This window comes from Cnephaeus nilssonii (assembly GCF_951640355.1).
Source record: "Cnephaeus nilssonii genome assembly, chromosome: 1".
In the NCBI taxonomy this organism is placed as follows: Eukaryota; Metazoa; Chordata; class Mammalia; order Chiroptera; family Vespertilionidae; genus Cnephaeus; species Cnephaeus nilssonii.
In genome coordinates, this window is record NC_137072.1 from 61,446,296 (window position 1) to 61,468,653 (window position 22,358).

Genomic DNA, 22,358 nt, shown 5'->3' on the forward strand with positions numbered 1-22,358 from the left:
ATAGAAAGCTAGAAACATCGATGAGAGAGAAACATTGACCAGCTGCCTCCTGCACACCCCCTACTGGGGATGTGCCCGCAACCAAGGTACATGCCCTTGACCAGAATCGAACCTGGGACCTTTCAGTCCGCAGGCCGACGCTCTATCCACTGAGCCAAACCGGTTTTGGCCAAATCATTATATTTTAAACTTGTACAGTGTTATATATCATTGTTTACTGTATATACATTATATATACATAGATACATGTATAAAAGATAAGTGGCTAATTTGGAAGAAGAAAATTACCTGATTTTAAGAAATTGGCCTAGATTAAAAGTAAGTGACCATGGGGAAAGGTCAATGGGGGAAAGAGGAGAAATATGTAAAACTTTCAACAATAAAGAATCTATATATCCTATATAATAAAGAGCTAATATGCTAATTAGACTGAACTGCAGAACAACCATCCAGACGACCTTCCGACGAAGCCGGGGCTGCGAGGGCTGGCTGAGGCAGCTGGGGCTGTGAGAGCCAAGCCCCTTGCATGAATTTCATGCATTGGGCCTCTAGTATATATATAAAAGGCTAATATGTTAAGTGTCCCTCCACCTGTCCAACCAGTTGCTATGACACGCACTGACCACCAGGAGGCAGACACTCAACATAGGAGCTGCCGAGCCACAGTAACTTGGCAGCAAGGGTTCTCAGATGACACACCCTGAAATCAGAGAGGAGGGAGCCCGATTTCTTGCGGGGCTGTGTGGGTCCACCTTCAGCCGTGGGTTATGTTGTTGCTGGGGCACTGTCGGGCCCGAATCTGGTTTACTGCACACTTGCATTTGCATTGCACACCCTGTACGACAGCAACTTTGCAGAGTGCCCTCTTGCACTCTGGGACCCCTCGGGAGGTCAGAGAGCCGGTTTCAGCCTGATCCCCGCAGGTCAGGCCAAAGCACCCCACCTACCTGAGGTACCCTGCTCACTCCGCAGATGCCCTTCAAGTCACGGCGCCACCCCAGGTGCAGCCAGCTGGCCGGGGAGGGACTGCAGGAGGTTGGCTCCAGGGTGTGTCTAGCCCTTCTCGCCCAGTCCCACCCCACTGGCCACCTTCTAATATTAATATCCTTTCAATGTGCATGAATCCGTGCACATAGTTAAAAATAAATAAATAAATAAATAAATAAATAAATAAATAAATAAATAAATAATAAAATGCAAACTCAAAAAAAAAAAAAAAAGTAAGTGACCAAAGCATTACATTGTTAAAACAAATGCACTAAATTTGTCTGGCGTTATTGTCCCCGCTATAGCATAAGCTTGATGCTGATCTAAAACTAGCTGTGTTATTAAACTGAGTCCCGTTTTGTTTGTTTGGAACAGGTTGGCTCAAAGTTAATCTCTTGTCACAAACTGGTTTTGGCTTGCGTTATTCCCTACTTCAGAGCCATGTTTCTCTCTGAAATGGCTGAAGCCAAGCAGACAGTGATTGAGATTAGAGATTTTGATGGCGATGCAATAGAAGACCTGGTAAAGTTTGTCTACTCTTCACGGCTCACTCTGACTGTTGACAACGTCCAGCCTCTCTTATATGCAGCCTGCATTCTGCAGGTTGAACTGGTGGCTAGAGCTTGCTGTGAATACATGAAGTTACATTTTCATCCCTCCAACTGCTTGGCGGTAAGAGCCTTTGCGGAAAGTCACAATCGAATAGACTTAATGGACATGGCGGATCAGTATGCCTGTGAGCACTTTACTGAAGTAGTGGAGTGCGAAGACTTTGTAAGTGTGTCACCCCAGCATCTCCATAAGCTTTTGTCCTCCAGTGATCTGAATATTGAGAATGAAAAACAGGTCTACAATGCAGCCATCAAGTGGCTTCTTGCCAATCCTCAGCATCATTCCAAATGGCTGGATGAAACGCTTGCACAGGTAGGGACTGAAATAAGATTGTGCATAGAAATGAACGATATGGAAGCAAATCAACATGTTTCATTTGTCATGAAAGATGTAAATTATCACTTGATGTAAAACAGTGTGAAAATGGCTTTGACGCTTAACTTCCCTATTATACTATTTAACAGTAAATCTGAATTTGTCACACTTGATTTAGAAATATTCTCTGCATATAGATTTGTTCTGGAAAGAACTACAAGATACCACTTCCCATTTTCTTCCCTCGCCACAGTTTTACTTTTTAAATCTCAGAAATGTATCTCTATTTTAGTCATTTATTTTTTACTGTCAACAGGGGTTACTTAGGAAGATAAATAAACAGCCGTTACAATTACTTTGAAAATAAGTTTGTCAACAAAAACAAAAAGTTTCATTATCTTGCAGCTGTATCTTTTTGTGTGGATGCTTTGTGAGTGCATGCTTTTAACTCAAAATTGTATTGCCTGGCTCGATAATGCCTTTACTCCACTGGAAAATCAATGCTGCTTTTAAGAGGGGAGAAGAGAGTGCCTCTCCAAAAAGAGAGGATGCAGCCTTGAGTTAGTATATAATCTTCTAAGGTCATTGATTTGAAGAAAACAGCACCTATTTGTTGAAGATCTGAATGTTTGTGTGTTTCAGAAATAGATCACATTTTCGTGTGTTCAGTCTTAGCTTTAAGGGGCAAAATAACAAAGCACAGCAGTTTTGTTTTGATGGTGCCTTTTCTTTAGCAGCAAGGGGCCTTCTAATTATGACAGTACCATTTTGGAAGAAATTTGAATGAATATTATTGAATGAATATTATTAGTCTCTTAAATCTGTACTTAAAAGGGGATGATACATTTAGCATATAATCTGTTTTCATTCGTGTAGACCAGTACTGGAAATGGCTTTAGAACGAGGCACATTGTACTTTAAGTCTTCATGACGTAAATGAGTTTTAAAAGGGTGATATGCTGCAGTGAAAGTGGAGCGTGAGCTATCCAGTTACAACTTAAATTTTATATCCATAACTATTCATGATCTTAGGTTCGTTTGCCGCTGTTGCCAGTGGATTTCCTTATGGGTGTTGTGGCAAAAGAACAGATTGTCAAGCAAAACCTAAAATGTAGAGATTTATTGGATGAAGCAAGAAACTACCACCTTCACTTGAGTAGCAGAGCAGTACCTGACTTTGAATACTCTATTCGGACTACACCAAGGAAGCATACTGCTGGTAATTAAATTACTCGTTTATCAACTCTGCTGGAAGGATCTTTGTTGTATTTGAGGGTTGGGTATGTATGCCCAGACTTGATTGTAAGATGATTAGTATCTGATTGCCTTAGAGTAATAACTCACACATAAGGTTATTTATGAATTCTTACTGTACATGATTCAGACAGTTTTACCAACATGCCAGTTTTTTAAAAAGCCATTACATGATACACTATACAAATGTTGTGTTATAGAATTGTACACCTGAAACCTATATAATTGTATTAACCAGTGTCACCCTAATACATTCAGTGAAAAAATAATAATAATAAAGCCATTACAAGTTTTATACACTCTAAAGAGCCTGCTGAAATACCTCTTATTTTGAGATTTTCCTAATTCTTATCATCAGAATTAGTTCCTGACATTTGTACTTTTAGAACACTTTTGCACTTATTTTATTTTACTATGTTGCATTGAAATTTATTTCATATATTTTGAGCCCTTCTAAGACAGGTAAGTATATAATTTAGTTTTGTATCCATAGTGCCAAGCATGGAGCTTGACATATATCACATGCTTAAATACTTGTTTTGTGCATTTTATGAAATCAAAAGAAAGGTACTAAATTTAACATTTGTTATGACAGACCATATTAAACTGTTAGAATCTAAAACTCATTTTAAAGTGTAGATTTCTTTTAGTTATGAATCCTATTTCAGGATGTCAAGGTATCTAATGAAATTCTTAGATTTAAATTTGAATTCAGACAACATTTTGACAGTCTAGGTTATATGCCCAACATATGCTGAGTCCTCATATACACTATCCCTTACATGATTGCAAGAACTTAATGAAGCAGGTTTTAGTAAAGGATTCAGTCCTCATTAGGAGATAGCTAGTGTTATTCCATTTTATGGATGAGGAAACTGAGAATCAGAGAGGCTAAAAGCATGCTCAAGGCCACATAGAGAAGTAGCAGAGAAAGGATTTGCATCCTGATCTTGTTGCTTCATTCTTCATTTTCTTTCCTTCCACGTCATATAGGTGAACTGTGTAGCTGAAATACTGATTTCCATTTAAAGAAAATCTTATCAACGATTGGGGTTACATTCTGGCATTATTATTACATCAGTGCCATTAAATATCTATAATTTTGACAGATTTCTTTTTTTATTTTTTGTTTTTTGGTTAATTCTCACCTGAGGATATTTTTCCATTGATTTTTAGCGAGAATGAAGGGGAGAGAAGGAGAGAGGGAGAGAGAAAGGGTGGGGAGGGAGAGAGAAAGAGAGAAAGAGCGAGAGAGAAATATCGATGTAAGAGAGATACATCTATTGGTTGCCTCCTGCATGCACCAGGACCGAGGTCGAACCTGCAACCCACGTATGTGCCCTTCACTGGGAATCAAACCCTCAACCCTTGGGTGCACGAGTCGACACTAACCATTGAGCACACCAGCTAGGGCTGGGCAGATTTCTTAATCTCTGAAAGCCTCGATTTATTTATAAACAGTTTTGACTGTATGATTTGTAAAGTCACTTCCAACTTTAAATTTCTATGACCTAAGATACTGAATTAGTTGGAAAAGAGCTCAAGCAGTTCTGATCATGCATTTACGTAATCATTCAGCAAACATTTATTCAGTGCCTACCACGTGCTGGGTTCTAGGTTGAGCATTAGAAATGCTGAGAGTACTTGCAGTCTGATGGAGGGAAATAGACATGTAAATAAATAAATGTAAAGTATTACAAATACTTTGATACAATCGTAAGGCTTAGTGGGAAGCACAAAGAAAAGGGTGGTTATTTTTACCTTGCAAAGATCAGAAAAGGTTCTATAAAAAAGTAAACCTCAGGCTTAGTTTTTAATAATAAATAGATGTTTTTCTGGGTGCCAGTTAGGGAAAGGGGTATTCTGTTCATTTTACATTTACTGAATGCCTAGGATATGCCAGGCACTGTGCTAGTCCTTCTTAGTGCATAAACACTTAGCACACAGTCTTAACCTGGCTTATCTTCTGGTGACAAATGTCAGTATAATAGATCACTTCGAGGATGAGCGCAACTACACGCATGTTGCAGGAGCTTGAAGTTTTAAGAGAAAGAGAGGGAGAAGATCGGGTACCAGGGGTCCTCAAACTTTTTAAACAGGGGGCCAGTTCACTGTCCCTCAGACCGTTGGAGGGCCGGACTATAGTTTAAAAAAAAACTATGAACAAATTCCTATGCACACTGCACATATCTTATTTTGAAGTAAAAAAACAAAACGGCAAAAACACCCGCATGTGGCCCGCGGGCCGTAGTTTGAGGACGCCTGGTAGGCACTGCATGCCATTATGCTGTGCTAAGGCTTGATCTCGTAGGGAAGTTTCTCTGTGTGTGAAGGAAGTGGTGGCCCTTGGACCAGTAGCGTCAGCATTCCCTTGGCAACTTGTTTGAAATGCAGTCTTGGACCTACCACAGACCTACTGAATCAAAAACTCGGGGCTCCATAGTCAGTGTTTTATGCCTTTGGGGTGATTCTGGACCACACTACAATTTCAGTTTCTTGTTAATTGTGGTAAATGTGTAAGCATACCACATTTTATTGCACTTCGCCGGCATTGCACTTTTTTTTTTTTTTCTTGGCAAAATAAAATTGAGACCCTCTACCAGGAAAAAAAGATTATGACTTGCTGAAGGCTCAGATGATGGTTAGCATTTTTTAGCAATAAAGTATTTTTAAATTTAGTTGTGTACAGTTTTTAGACATAATGCTATTGCATACTTAATAGACTATATAGTATTATGTAAACAACATTTATATGTACTGGGAAACCAACAAAATTTGTGTGACTGGCTTTATTGTAGAACTAGACATGCAGTATCTCACAGGTATGCCTGTATAACATTAAAATTGCTGTTTTTAAACGTACAATTTAGTGGCATTGCTAACATTTGCAAGACACTACTTATGTAGATAATGAAAAGCTGTTGAAAGAACTTTTAATTAGATTGCTCTGTTGACAGTCTGAAAGCAAAAAAGACTACTAAGTGATAAGCGAGGACAGGATTTTGCAGTAGTTGGGTAATCATAGCTGAGGAGGGCCTGCACGAAGGCAGTGGCAGTGGAAATAGGGAGAGGAAGGATACCTTAGGGAAGGAAGAGGGTTAGGTAAGAGAGGAAGCCACATTCTTTCGAACATGTTGGGTTTGGGTGCCCATAGGACATCAAGTGGAAATATGGCTTAGAAATATAGATTGGAAGGCATTATCATACCGATGGAATTTAAAATAAAGGAATACACTTTATGTGTGAGCACAAAGTATGTGAGAAGTAGGCTAAGGATAAAACATGGAAAACGTAGGAAAGAAATGATTAGACACAAAAGGAGACTATGATATTAGGGAAACCAAGAGTTAAGGAGTTTCTCAAAAAACAGAGTGATCAGTGTTGCAGTTGTGTTCAGTACGAAATTAGCAAGAGTTCACTGGATCTTGTGATGACCTTAGCAAAAGCAATTTTACCTAGTGGGTGAGGATCTAAACCATATTGTAATGGGATGTTAGGAAGTGGGGGTGGCTAATGTATCCTATTCTTCGAGAAATTCAAATGAGGAAAAACAAAAAGAAAATTAGATTTCTAGTAACGTAGTAACATTGAATACTATCCAAATAACTCACTTTCTTTGCCATTAATCAAAATTCTGACTTCCTAAATATTTTTTCCATACTAATTTTTTTTTTAACCTTTTGCACTCGGATGTTGAGTGTGACTCGACACGGTTAGCATTAGAATAAAGGAATCGAGAAAAAAGCAAGCGAGTGCAAAGGGTTAAATTAGGGAACTGTGATTTTGACCTCTATTTTGTGACTTTACCTTTAGGCGTGCTGTTTTGTGTGGGTGGTCGAGGTGGATCTGGTGACCCTTTTCGCAGTATTGAATGCTATTCTATCAACAAAAACAGTTGGTTCTTTGGACCAGAAATGAATAGTCGAAGGCGACATGTGGGTGTAATCTCTGTGGAAGGTGGGTTCATTATTGTCTTAAATCACATCACATGATCATAAATGCTCTTTTAAACTATTTGAACTTTGACAATTCTTTCTATAAGAAAATTGCTAAATGATAAAATATGTTGTAATATATTTGGGTGGTGAGTATTTACTTGCTTTATGCCCATTGATGCTCCGTGTACAATCACTTGCATATAGTTGCTTTACAGGAGATGAGTATCTGGGAGAAAGGGGGTTAAAATAAACTATTTTGCATTATATTTGCAAAAGAATCAAATTAAAGAAAAATGTTTATTGAACCCAAATAATAAACACATACCAGCTTTTTTCTATACCCATCTAATTATAATTGAAATTGGATTTTTTTTTTTTACTAGTTACTGAAAATGATTAATTGCAGAAAACCATGGATACATTGTTAGGAGACTTTTTAAAAAATCACTTTTATTCTGATTATAAGAATGTAAATTTTTTTTTAGAATCATCTGTAACCCAAACACCCCACAACTGTCACAGCTAACATTTTGATATATAATCTTTCCAATTTTTTGTGTACTTTTATTTCATTTAGAAAAAGTTTGATCATATTGTATTGTTTCATATTTTCTTTATGTAACATTAGAGCATTTTTTTCATTTTACAAAACATTCTTTAACAGCATGATTTCATCTACTAAATAATAAAAAGTTGGGAAACCTGAGGGATAGTGTTTGAGCATTTAAAAAACTTCATGTGGAACAGCACATTCCAGGCATTTTATTAAGTAGAAGCTCACGTTTATTTCCATTTAACTACAAAAGTGACATTTGATCATAATGCTGAACAGAAGAATACTTGTGGAAAATAATTATTTTCTTCTATTTATATGTTGGTTATACATGTAAATAACTGTCAGTTTATTTGGACTCAAATGAAAATACTTCTCTGTTGGGCAGGTAAAGTGTATGCCGTGGGTGGACACGATGGAAATGAGCATTTAGGCAGCATGGAGATGTTTGACCCTCTCAATAATAAATGGATGATGAAGGCATCAATGAACACAAAGAGGTAGGTCAGCACAGTTGGTTGTCACAACCTGGGTTGGGGGCAGGGAGGTTGGGGGAGTGGCCGCTGGCATCTTGTTGGGAGAGGCCAAGGGTGCTGCTAAAGATCCTGTAAATGCACAGGAAGGTCTCCCACCGCACAGATTATCTGGCCCCAAAAGCCAGGAGCGCTGAGACAGAGAAGACCTGCTGTGTGCTCTTCACCCAAACCCCATAATGTTGACATCTTAAACCATCACAGTGCAGTGATTGAAACCAGGAAATGAACATCAATACAAAACTGTTCACTAATCTGTAGACCTTATTCAACTTTTGCCAGTTTTTTCACATATTTTTGTGCTTCTAATGGTTTTTCTTTTCTAAATGTGTTGGTTAATAATAGAATATAGTGTGAATAGGGACAGAGATAGGTGTTTTTGCCTTGTTTCTGATCTTAATGGAAATGTCCTGGTGTTTCCCTATTAAGATAATGGCTTTAGGACTAAGCTATGTATTTTAACATGATAAAAAGAATATCCCACAATTTCTAGTCATTATTTTTAATCATTACGTGTATTAATAGTTAAAATCTTCATCTATAGTAAATTGAAATATATGTTGATAAATGGATCACTTTAAAGGGGAGGAAGGTTTTTTAGTAACATGACTTAGTAAATGTTGACTAGCCCATTCAGAATTTTTTAAATGACTCGAAAACCAAATTTTTAGATATTCTAATGTGGAAAGATAGCTAATATGTGACAAAATCAGGATTCAAAGATGTAGTAGACCAAACATACTCTAGATATAGAGGCAAACCTTAAAAATATTCAAATTAGAGTTATAGGTAAAACCTGCTTGACGTGTTTTTAAAAAATCAATTACACCAGTACAACACAGTGGGAAGTCAGGTTTGTGATTTTGTTTCATATGGAAAAAGTACCTGAACCAATCTAAAGGCACAGCTCTTAAAAAAAAAAAAAAGGAAGAAAGGAAAAAAGCGAATATAATATAGTTTCCTACATTAAGAGAAATGAAGCCTTTGGATCAAGGGAGATTGTAATTGTACTGTTCTTTATGCTGATTTGTCTATATCTATAGCTATGGTCTCAAAAAGTAGGCTATGTAATATCAGTTGGGGTGTGGGAATAAAAAAAAATGAGACTCTACAATTTTAATTTAATCATTTTAAATTTATTTTGAGTGGATGTTCTATAGTGAACATTATCTGTAGAGTAATATATGTTTTAACTTTGAAAATAATTATGGTATACTAGAGGCCTGGTGCATGAAATTTGTGCATGGATAGGGTCTCTAAGCCTGGCCTGTGATCAGGGCCCATATTCCCTGGCTGCTGGCAGCTGGCCCTGCCCCCTGCCACCGATGCCAGTCACCCTCTGTGTGTGGGGCAACCGGTGGGGTGGTCAGGGCCCCGCTTGCTTGCACTCACCTTGGCCTGGCACCACCCGCATCCGCCGTCACTCAATCCCGGTTCCCTGTTCCCCATATGGCAATTGGAGCCTGCTGGCGGTGGGAGGGGACCGAGAGGTTGGCTGGCAGGCCCTGATCAGGCGATCGGGGCCTGTGGGTTGGGGGCAGCTTCTGTGTTGAGCATCTGCCCCCTGGTGGTCAGTGCAGGTCATAGCAACTGGTCATTCCGCTGTCCAGTTGATTTGCATATTATGTTTTAATATATATAGATAGGGGTGCACAAAATTTGTTGGAAATGTAACTACAGACTAGTAGGTTAGTAAGAGTTCTGAAAACTGTCATATAAAACATTGTTGAAGGGTTTTGGTCTGGAAACATGAGCACTTAAGAGAATATCTAGATATTTAAAGAGATGTATGGTGCTTTAGAAGGAAGGAATGAATATTTATTTATAGATCAATATAATAGTAATGGAGCATACTATATATAATACCTCCCAGTGACTGGAATTATGTATGTATATGTCAGAAAGTAACTTATTTTTACAGCTTGAATTGGATTACTTGTTCTTCTTCTTTTTTAAATTTAAAATTCAGCAAACAGGGTGAGGATTTCAAAAACAGCTTAACAAGGAACATAAACCTAGATACTACAGTAATTCGGCCTCTGTTTCAGAGTGAAAATGGGATAAAGGAAAGAAAAAAGGGCTATCTGAATAAGTATTCAACAGACAAAACCTAACTTCAGACATTATGGTTTGTATAGTTTGTAAACTGTAGCAGCATTTGCTTTTTACCAAAACAAACAATTTTAAGTTAAATTACACATGGGATACATTGCCAACTAATTTTCTATTATGTATCAATTTAACATGAAGTGTTTTTAACTGAATATTTTTCATGTGTTATAAGTATAAGAGATTAGATGGAACTGTGAGAGTTATTTTTAAAAGAGATTTCTAGCCTTTTTTTTCTCATGAGGAGAAAGAAATCTAGGGAAGAAAGCTGACCTTAAAATATGCTATTATCTCCCACTTGTCTACAAGTGACATTTTAATACTTTAATAGGGTTTGATTTATGTTACATGCTAACTACAAATAATATTTAAATTGTAGTGCATTAATTAAAATAAGGAAGTTGGCTAGTTTTTAGCCAAGAATTGAGCGAAACTTCTCTAGCGTAATAGCAGTTGAATTTCTTTAATCTTTTAAAATATGCCCTGAGCACTTTAAAATAGCTATCTAACTATAAAAATAATAGAACTGCAGTTATTTTGTCATATTATTTGTTAACAATTTATATTCCCCCAAATCATTTTTTCAGTGTGCATTTCAAGATCATATTCACATATAAAATATCTGGGTTTCTTTACTTTTCCCCTCTTCTTTTTCGTCTTTCCACTAACATGGACACTGGTATTGGTTAACCTGTGGTTTTATTGAAACTCCTCATCCTAACAGAGCCTCTCTAGGGGTTGATTTATTTATTCAACAAACACCGTGTAAGTGACCATTGTAAGACATACCAAGTGCTGAAAGATACAGCAGTAAATAAGACAGCCAAAGGCCCCACTTCCATAGAGCTTACACTCTAGAAGGGAAAATACAAAGACATGATTACAAGGGTAGTAGTAATGTGAGCACAGGGAAAGTAAAGGGTCCTGGGGAGTGGAAAAGATCTTAACGAAGTCCCACTTAACCTAAGATCTGAAGGGATAGAATAATTTAGCCTAGTTAAGTGGTGGTGGGTAGAAAGAGATGAAGAATCTTCGAAAATCCAGAAGTGAAGTAGAGCAGAGAGCATAAAAGGCGTCAAGTCTGGGTGAGAGATCAAAGGGATAGTGTCAAGAAATAAGGCTGAAACAGTAGGCAAAGAAAGGGCCTTTCAGGTTTGCCAAGATTTACTTTATCTAGTGGGTTTTGAAATACACACACACACACACACACACACACACACACACACGCACGCACGCAATTTTTAATAGCAAGGGGACAAGAAAATCACATTTCTCATTTCTAAAATCCCCTGCATATGAAATGGAGAAGGAATTTGAGAAGGACCAGAGTGAAAGTGAAAATAGTCTGAGAGACCAAAAGGATTATTGTAATATTTCAGCCAAGAAATAATGGTGGCTTGGACTTAAGTAGTAGAAGGTGGAATAGAGGAAAGAAGACATATTTCAGAAGGATACTGTCAACAAGATTTAATGATGAATTAGGCTTGGGAGCTAGAAAGAAAACTAAGGCAGAGGCGAGGACGGTTCCTGGCCTAAGCATCTGATATGTATAGTGATGTGCTTTTCTGCATTAGGTAAAACAAGACAGTGAACAGAATGAAATTTTTGTTCGTCTTGTGATAGGTCTGTTAGTTTTCAATTTCTGTGCTTCACAAACTTAGCCGTGCAAAACAACACTCATTTATTGGCTCACAGTTCCATGGGTCAGATATCCAGCAGGTTTGACTGGGTTTTCCACTTGGGGTCTTACGAGGCCAAAATCGAGGTATAGGCGGGGCTAGGTTCTCACCTGGAGGCTCTGGGGGAGAAACAGCTCCCAAGGTCACTTAGTTATTGATAGAATTCTGTTCCTGTGATTGTAGGACTGACTTCCTCATTTTTTCTGGCCGTTGGCCAGCGCTTACTCTCAGCTCCTAGAGACCACTCTCGGGTTTTTCCCAAGTGTCCCCCTCTATTGTCAAACAAGCAGTAGCATGCAGAATTGCCCTCATTCTTTAACTTTCTGACTTGTATTCTGCTCCCTGCTGTATTTTATAAGCCATTGCTTTATACTCAAGAGAAAAGAGGTTAATATGACAAAATGAATGACTACATTATTCCTAAGAATTCTTTCCTTCGATACTCTTTTGGTAAACTTAGAGTTAGAAACTCAGTAGAACAGCTGCTCTCACCAGTAACAATAGCTAATACATAGCACTACATATGGGTCAGTCACTGTTCTTAGTGCTTGACGTACAGTAACTCATACCAGCTGTTTCTACTCCTGTCTCAAATGGGGTACAGATGAAGAAGCAAGGTGGGAGAGATTTATAAGATACACTACTTTATCCAAAGTACATACCAAGTCCGTGACATAATAGTTTTAGAGATTGCTGCAATTGTTTTTAAAGAAGTTTGTGTAATCTTTTTAGTTTTTTTAAATATATTTTTATTGATTTCAGAGAGGTAGGGAGAGGGAGAGAGAGAAACATCAATTATGAGAGATAATTATCGATCTGCTAGGGCAGTGGTCGGCGAGCCTCGGTTTGCCGCTCTGTTGACTAATGAGTTTGCCGACCACTGTGCTAGGGGTTCGAGCCCATAACCCAGGTATGTGCCCCGACCAGACATCGATCCCATGACCTTTTGGTTCATGGGTTGACGCTCAACCACTGAGCTGCACTGGCCAGGCTATGCAATCTTCTTCTGATCATCATTACTGTGAATTAGTAGTTGTTTTTTTAATATATTTTTATTGATTTCAGAGAGGAAGTGAGAGGGAGAGAGAGATAGAAATATCAACAATGAGAGAAAATCATCAACTGGCTGCTTTCTGCACACCCCCTACTAGGGATCGAGTCCGCAACCTGGGCATGTACCCCGACTGGAATCAAACCCTGACCTCCTGGTTCATAGGTCATTGCTCAACCACCGAGCCACACCTGCCAGGCTGCAGATTAGTTTTTAACATGAGCTAAGTCTCTTACTTTCCAAGAAGAGAAATAAATGCCCTACATAAGTAAAGCAATGTGATAAAAAGGATGTAATATAAAAATTGATGTTTTTTTAATGTGATATAATGAAACCCTGCAACAAAATGTGCTCTGCTGATTATAAGAATTTAGAAATGACATTGACTTCTTACCTCCACAGTAAACCATTTGTCAGTTTATCAACCTCTCAATGCAACTGTGTTTTACTTATTGAATGTTTTTTACTTCATTTATAGTATTTTGTTGGGTTTTAACTTTATTATTTCATACGAGTTTAAAGTAATCCGTGTAGGCTATGCATTATAAAACTCCAGAGGGCACTGCTCACATAGACTTGCACGTTTGGCAACCCTGTAGCCATCTATTCAGAAGCTTCCATAAATCTAAATATAATTGGGGGGTGAGGGGGATGACACATTGAAGTTTAACATGATGAATGACTTGTATTAACACAATTTTTTTTTATTTGCTACCTGTTTTCTCTAAACAAACCCAGAGGCTAAAATGTGTTTTATTGTCTTTGCAGGCGAGGAATTGCCTTAGCCTCCTTAGGAGGCCCAATTTATGCAATTGGAGGGTTAGATGACAACACTTGCTTCAACTACGTGGAGAGATATGACATAGAATGTGATCAGTGGAGTACAGTGGCACCAATGATTACTCCCCGTGGAGGAGTTGGCTCTGTGGCTCTAGTGGTAAGTTATATGGCACCTTGCTCATTGGACTGCATTGCATCACATCCCTAACCAAATAAGGAATTATCTGGGATATTCATATCTCCAGTATGCACATATTGATTATACACCATATTATTTCATGAAATGCTGCTTTCTTTCAAGATTCTGATTTACCATTAGGATAATGTATAAATCAGTTAAAAAACTAATGTGACATGTTTTTTATTTTCTCTTTACTTAGAACCATGTTTATGCAGTAGGTGGCAATGATGGAGTAGCCTCTCTATCTAGTGTGGAGAGGTATGATCCACATCTGGATAAGTGGATAGAACTTAAAGAGATGGGTCAACGAAGAGCAGGCAATGGAGTTAGTGATCTCCATGGTTGTTTATACGTTGTTGGTGAGTGGATAGTATTTCTCTGGTCTAATTTATTACAGGATATACAATAATCATATATATGCTTTTATATATATATATATATATGTATGCATAATATGCAAATCAACCGGACAGTGGAAGGAACAGTCGCTATGACGTGCACTGACCACCAGGGGCTGCCCCCAGCCCACAGGCCCCGATCGCCCAATGGGGGCCTGCTGGCCAACCTCTCAGTCCCTCCCCCTGGCTGGCAGGCTCTGATCGCCCGATGGGAAATGGGGGACCAGGGGTGGGTGGGGGTGGATGCGGGTGGCGCCAGGCCAAGGCGGGTGCAAGTGAGCAGGGCCCCGATCACCCTGCCGGTCAGCCTACACACACAGGGCGACCAGCATCAGCGGTGGAGGGCAGGGCTGGCTGCCAGCAGCCGGGGAAGATGGGCCCTGATTGCAGGCCAGGCCTAGGGACCCTACCCATGCACGAATTTCGTATAGTATAGCCTCTAGTGTGTGTGTGTGTGTGTGTGTGTGTGTGTGTGTGTGTGTGTGTATAAAGCTAATATGCCAAGTGTCCCCTCGGGAGTTTGACCGGGAGACCAGGAGTTCGATCGCTTGCTATGATGTGTGCTGACCACCCACCAGGGGGTGGCGTGAAATGAAGGAAGGCCCTGGCCGGCAGCCGGAAGGCCCCGATTGGCCCTGATTGCCGGCCAGGCCTAGGGACCCTACCCATGCACGAATTTCATGAACCTGGCATCTAGTAGTGTTACAAAATAACATAACACAAATTATTTGCATTTAGGTTCAAGTAGAATCAGTCCTAAGGTTTACTTTTGAATTCTTAGGGTTCACATTCATGCTTTTTTGTTTACATCTTCCTCATTCATGTTTAAAACTTCTAGCTCCATATTTTTACTAGGAGTAGCAAGTATATCTAAAGTAAGGGGTTACATTTAAATAGGATATATATTTTTTCATTTAAGGACACAAATTGAATGAATATGCTTTGCAAAAATCTTTAAAGATCTAAGACACGTTTTCTCATCCCAAGGGAATTATGGTGACTACTTTAAGCAAACCAATGGGTATTTCATATGCATAATAGGTATTGGCATCTTTTTATTGCTTTTTGACTTACCGAATTGTAGAGTTGGAAGGAACCATAGGACAGTGCTTTCTCAAACTGTAATATGCGTGTGAATAGTATGGAGATATTGTTAAACTGCAAAGGAGGGGCCCAGATTCTGTATTTCTAACAGTCCCAAGTGATAACTGATGCTACTTCTGGTCTATTCCCTTCCAATACTAAGGTTTTAAAGGACCAAGACATGGGAGTAATAATGCCTATCTTTTACAATTGTTTTAAGAATTAAAGGCAAAATATGTTCAACATCTCAAACTGCATCTGGTACTTTGTAGTTACCCAATAAATAGGTGGCTCTATTAGACTCAGTAATCCCTTCCTCTACAAAGGAAGAAAAGAGTTCAGAGAGCTAGTCACTGCCTGCAGCATTGCATCCTCTTTTCCTCTGCTTTGAAATTTTTCTTTTAAAAAAAAATAATATTTTGATTGATTTCAGAGAGGAAGGAAAAGGGAGAGAGAGGTAAAAATATCAATGATGAGAGCAAATAATTGATCTGCTACCTCCTGCAGGCCCCCCTACTGGGGATGGAGCCCGCAACCCAGGCATGTGTCTCACTAGGAATCAAACCCAGGACCTCTTGGTCCAAGGGTCAATGCTCAATCCACTGTGGTACACCAGCCAGGTGAGACACGTTTATTTTTAAAGGAAAGAGCGCTGTTAAAATAACAGTCTTTGTCTAACCCTCAGAAACATTATAAGTAACTAGAGGCCCGGTGCACAAAATTTGTGCACGGGGGGGTGTCCCTCAGCCCAGCCTGCACCCTCTCCAATCTGGGACCCCTCGAGGAATGTCTGACTGCACGTTTAGGCACGATTCCAGTGAGCCTAAAAGGCAGTCGGACATCCCTCTCACATTCCAGGAATGCTGGCTCCCAACTGCTCGCCTGCCTGTCTTCCTGATTGCCCCTAACCTCTTCTGCCTGCCAGCCTGATCACCCCCTAACCACTCCCCTGCCAGCCTGATTGATGCCTAACTGCTCCCCTGCCAGCCTGTTTGCCCCTAACTGCTCTCCCCTGTATCCTGGTCACCCCTAACTGCCCTCCCCTGCAGGCCTGGTCCCCCCCAACTGCTCTCCCCTGCAGGCCTGGGTCCCCCCCAACTGCCCTTCCCTGCAGGCCCGGTCACCCCCAACTTCCCTCTTCTGCCGGCCTGGTCACCCCTAACTGCCCTCCCCTGCAGGCTTAATCGCCCCCAACTGCCCTCCCTTGCAGGCCTGGTCCCTCCCAACTGCCCTCCTCTGCTGGCCAACTTGTGGTGGCCATCTTGTGTCCCACATGGGGGCAGGATCTTTGACCACATGGGGGCATTCATATTGTGTGTTGGAGTGATGGTCAATCTGCATATTACTCTTTTATTAGATAGGATAGAGGCCTGGTGCATGGGTGGGGGCCAGCTGGTTTGCCCTGAAGGGTGTCCCGGATCAGGGTGGGGGTTCCCTTGGGACTTGGGGCGGCCTGGGCGAGGGGCCTGTGGTGGTTTGCAGGCCAGCCACACCCCCTGGCGACCCAAATGGAGGCCCTGGTGTCTGGGACTTATTTATCTTCTACAATTGAAACTTTGTAACCTGGAGCGGAGCCAAGCCTCCTGCTTGCTCTGTGGTGGCAGCCATTTCTGTTGGGCTTTATTTATCTTCTATAATTGAAACTTTGTAGCCTTAAGCGGAGGCCAAGGCAGGCCAGGGCAGGCAGAAAGCTTGGCTTCCTCCATTGCTGGGGGCAACCCTAGCCTCCTGCTCTCCCCAGCTCCGTGGCTGTCGCCATTTATGTTGGGATTTATTTATCTTCTATAATTGAAACTTTGTAGCCTTGAGTGGAGGCCTGGGCCCGCCAGGGTGTGTGGAAAGCTTGGCTTCCTCCATCGCCAGGGAAACCCAAGCCTCCCTCCTGCTCGCTCAGTGGCCGCAGCCATCTTGGTTGGGGTTAATTTGCATACTTTGCTCCTGATTGGCTGGTGGGCGTGGCGGAGTGATGGTTAATTTGCATATTACTCTTTTATTAGATAGGATATTGTCAGAATGATGTGTAGCAAACATGTCAAACTCAGAAGCTAACATGGGCCAAATAAATGAGGCATGCGGCCTGTGGGCTGCGAGTTTGACATGCATGAAGATGTAGTTTTGGCAAAAACTGGTAAGAATTCAGTCATAGTTTACTATCTCTAATTACTATGGCAATTATGGTATTAAGGGAAGTAGTTGGAAAACTTTAACATATCTAAATGAGTCAAATGACTTAGTATAGTTTATTCTCAAGCCCTGTTACTATTCAAAATATAAGGCACACATGTACACACAGAGGGCAATCCCGGTGCTGTCTTGCTTGCCCCTAGGAAGCTAAGGGAAAATTATATAAATGTCTGTGTGTTTTTTTCTTGTTGCTTTTTGGGGTTTTTTTTTTTTGCTTTTATGTTATCTGCTTAGATACAGGAACTCTCGTTTTTCCTACTTTAAGATTTTTAATTCTAGTATTAAGGTAAAATATTATTTCATTTATCATGAATTCTAGAAAGTATGTCTAACAGAAGTTGGGAGTGGTAATAGGTTTTGAGATAAATTTTTTCCATTTTCTAAAATGTTTTTAAAAGATTTGGTTTGTAGAAGCTATTGAATGAAGACTTAGCAGTTAATTTCTATGAAATGTAATGCTTTTACTTTTTTTTTCTTCATATAGGTGGTTTTGATGATAATTCTCCTCTGAGTTCGGTTGAGCGGTATGATCCTCGAAGCAACAAGTGGGATTATGTAGCAGCACTTACCACTCCCAGGGGTGGAGTGGGGATCGCAACAGTGATGGGCAAAATCTTTGCAGTTGGTGGTCATAATGGCAACGCATACTTAAATACAGTAGAAGCATTTGATCCAGTGCTGAATAGGTAACTTTGTTTTCTCTACACTTTAATGGGATCCTCCAGTAACTGATTACTTCACGGTGCTAACATGCTGCTAGATGGGGTCAATATAAAACATTTGGGATATCTTGTCTTCCTTAGGAAGCTTGGTATCTTCCAAAACCAGTCCCATGATAGGCAGTTTTGAATAAAGTAAATCATGCTTTGTTCTAAGATAACATTCTTTTGCCCTAGCCGGTTTGGCTCAGTGCATAGAGCATTGGCCTGCAGACTAAAGGATCCTGGGTTGGATTCTGGTCAAGGGCACATGCCCAGGTTGTGGGCTCGATCCCAAGGGGTGGGAGGGGGGGCATGCGGGAGGCAGCCAATCAATGATTCTCTCTTATCATTGATGTTTTTATCTCTCTCTCCCTCTTTCTTTCTCTCTGAAATCAATAAAAATATATATTTTAAAAATAACATTCTTTTTCCTCTCATTTCAGGTGGGAGCTTGTTGGATCTGTGTCTCATTGCAGAGCTGGAGCAGGTGTAGCTGTCTGTGCCTGTTTAACTAGCCAAATTCGAGATGTAGGTCATGGATCCAACAATGTGGTTGACTGCATGTGATTTGAGTCCCAGCCATCAACAATTTCATCATATCTGATAGGAAAAATGACCAGGATTTTGTATGACCCTCTTTGAACAGTTTTAACTACTACTAGAGCCTTGCTGAAATGTAAACTGTTGTGTTGTGACAAAGTGCAACTTTTGGAATAGTAGCTAAAGAATTATTAGTAATAAAGTTAAATTTGATACTTCCCACTTTAGCAAATAGAGTAGGGAAGAAAGACATTCTAATCTGAAACCATACCTTCTCTGAAAAATGTTTAAAGTCGTGCCAAACATTGAAATCCCTATTTTAAAAAGTGTGGACAAATCAAAATGTAAGAGTCATTTACTGAGTTTTCCTTTTTTTTTTTTTTTTCTTTTTTTTTTTTGCCTAAAGGTATTAACCTTAGGCAGTGGGCTTTTCCTAGAGGGAAGATTAGACTCTGTTCATCAACACCAGGACATCAGGACACGGAAGAGACCTTCTTTTGAAGAGCAATTCTACTTGGTGCTGATGAATTTATGCCTTGCTTTTTTCTGGGTGTTGATTTCTCAAATTTTTTTGAATATTTACAGAAGTAGAAACAAATGTTTGATCTCTCTGCATGCCACTTGGCTCAAAGCTTATAGGAGTATTATAAGATCTTAATTTCAGTTTGAGTTGTTAGGACACCAAAGACCTAGCTGAACTGATTCCATCTGAACAAATGTACACTTTTATTTTTTCATCTCATACAAAAAAAAGAAATTTCTTCATAATAAGCAAAAATTGAACCAGAGTACATACTAGAGGAAGGCTTTCGAGTTGATGTTATTCTAGTGCCCAGTCAATACACCTTAAGAGAGCCTGAGAATATGTTCAACACTTTTTTTATTTAATCATTTGATTTTGAACTTTCTATTTTGCTGTTTGCCACCATCCTGGTGTTTGTAACTGTACAGAATCTGGATTAATTTATTATCAGAAAATGAATGCATTTTTACATGTATCCTATTATAGACTGTAGTTTACTGATTAGTTCAAGTCCATCATTACCAATAAGAGATATTGTTGGTAAAAACAGAGAAAGATTGAAACTACATATTTTGTTTTATTTAATCCCCTTTGGTATATTTATTTAATTGGAAATATTTCTGTACATTAATTTGAAGCCAGGATATTGTTACACAGGATATTGTTACACAGGATATTGTTACACAGGATATTGTTAACAGGTCTTCATGGTTTAAACCAGAATTGTAAAATGGCCTATTCGTTATATGTATATATTTGTATAAATATTTATGAGGAATGTTTTTTATTTGAATGCTGTTTGGTACATCTAGGCTCTCCTAAAGTCATGCCTTAGAATTCAGTATAATTCACTGCTGATCAGTCATCTGGTTCACAAGGAAGCAGGGCAGTAAGAACCCTAACCCCATCTAGCCAGCCCTGAAGTTCATTGCCTAGGAGCTCTGGTGGTCCTCATTAAATGGCATCCTGGCCCTAGCTGGTTAGAATGTCCGCCTGCGGACTGAAGGGTCACGGGTTCAATTCCTGGTCAAGGGCACATACCTGGGTTGTGAGTTTGCTCCCAGCCCTGGTTGACGTGTCTCTCTCACATTGATGCTTCTCTCTCTCTCTCTACCCTCTCCCCACCCCCATCCTTTTCACTCTTTCTGAAAAATCAGTGGGAAAATTATCTTCAGGTGAAGATTAAAAAAAAAAAAAAAAAGCAACCTAGGCTTGTCGGTGCAGTAGATCAAAAAGCCACATTACAACGCCATTGCCTATTGGGTATAATGGACGCCCCCCCCCCTCCACCCCCGCATAAAAAGAAAAAATTGTAAGAAGGCGCAGGCTAGCAGAAAAAGTCTTTCATGAAGCAGATTTAAAAGTTCCCAAATTATTCTGTTTTTTTGTTTTTTTTTTCTATCAGCCTATGGGCAAGTTCACATGTCATTGCTGGATCTGAACCAGGGTTCTCTTATGTAACTATAACCATATTTCAGTCAGTCCCCCAAATGCTGAACTCTACAACACTTACTATCTCAAAACCTGACTTCCACGGCATTTCTCATATAATGGCGTTCTTGTAGTTCTTGTAGTTGGTTTTGCGAATTGTCTAGCTATGGCTACTGATATGTTGGTTTTGTTTATTTTGTGGTGAAGGGGGATTTGATCTTATTTCTAAGATTATTTAAAATGTTTTTTCTTGAACAAGTCTACCTTTGTTATATGTGTAGAGAATAAGGAACACAAAGATGTTACATTTCCAATTCTGCTTTTTTATTAAACAGTAGTCACCTAACATACTAAGTTGGTACCCCAGCTAGCCATAAAATATGAACGACTCATGAGATGAGTCAGGTGAAGTGCAGGGGACATGTGGCTGTCCGTTCCATTGTGTGTGGCAGTCAGCGTAGCCTTGAAGGACCTAACCGTTGTATGAAAAGATAAATAGTGGAATCAACATGCACAGTCTCTCTATTAAACACACATTCTTTGAGATATGAAGCGAGGATCGGGCTGAAGGAATCATGCAGTTGAAAGATGATTATATTCATAGGTATAAAGAGATGAAAGATTCAAAGGTGACTCCTTAATTATGAGGCCTGTTACTTTAACCTCAGACATTAATAGCGCCTTCCAAAAAGTGATATAAAATGGAGCTAAATTTTGAAATTGTGAATGGAAAACAGTGAAAATTTGCATATTATATCTTCAAGATATGTTTCTAGTCATTAAAACCACTGCTTTACTATATTGCACTGCCACTTTAAGAAAAAATTACTTGATATTGTTTTTGACTAAATTCACTATATTCTGTGTAACTAATTGATTATTTTTTAAATGTTTGAAATAATTTTGTATTCCCTCTAAGGAGTATTATTCATTGTTTTAATTCCCAAATGTACTTTGAACTTAAAATGCTATTAAATGCCTAGTAAAGAGATGATTGAAGCTGCTTAAACTACTCTTACAAATGGTAAATGTGAAACATTTTTTTGTTCTTTTGTTCACTATTTGTTATATGGTATAGAATGCATTTAGAATCTAATTCATGTCTTATCAGTTAATGTTTTCTGTGGTTTCTCATATCAGACTTTTAAAGAATTATTATTGGGATGTCATTGGCTCTGTCTCTTTTTCCCCCTTTTTGTGGAGTTGTAAGTGGCAATAAAACTTATAAGCCCTGGCCAGTGTTGCTCAGTGGTAGGAGCATCGGCCCATGAACACAAGGGACTTGGGTTTGATTTCTGGTCAAGGGCCCATACTTGGGTTTCAGGTTCAATCCTCAGCCCCAGTCAGGGAGAATGCAAGAGATAACCAATTGGTATGTCTCTCACATTGATATTTCTCTCTCTGTCTCTCTCTCTGTGTCTCTTTCTTTCTCCCCCACCCTCCCTCCCTTCCATTCTCTCTAAAAATCAATAGAAAAAAATATCCTTGGGTGAGGATTAACGGGGA

The 22,358-nt window shown here is 39.5% G+C and overlaps 1 protein-coding gene across 3 annotated transcripts in view; it reads left to right on the forward strand.

The window, feature by feature from the left end:
• Positions 1 to 22,100, forward strand: part of KLHL8 (kelch like family member 8) — a 40,234-nt gene extending 18,134 nt beyond the window's left edge. For all 3 annotated transcript variants that reach the window (XM_079774833.1, XM_079774832.1, XM_079774834.1), the window contains 8 exons: positions 1,363 to 1,911; positions 2,947 to 3,133; positions 6,982 to 7,125; positions 8,048 to 8,159; positions 13,800 to 13,968; positions 14,192 to 14,351; positions 18,142 to 18,343; positions 18,802 to 22,100. In XM_079774833.1, the coding sequence (XP_079630959.1) occupies positions 1,363 to 1,911; positions 2,947 to 3,133; positions 6,982 to 7,125; positions 8,048 to 8,159; positions 13,800 to 13,968; positions 14,192 to 14,351; positions 18,142 to 18,343; positions 18,802 to 18,925 (1,647 nt within the window). In that variant the 3' untranslated portion in view covers positions 18,926 to 22,100. The remainder of the gene's footprint in view (positions 1 to 1,362; positions 1,912 to 2,946; positions 3,134 to 6,981; positions 7,126 to 8,047; positions 8,160 to 13,799; positions 13,969 to 14,191; positions 14,352 to 18,141; positions 18,344 to 18,801) is intronic.
• Positions 22,101 to 22,358: the final 258 nt, after the last annotated feature.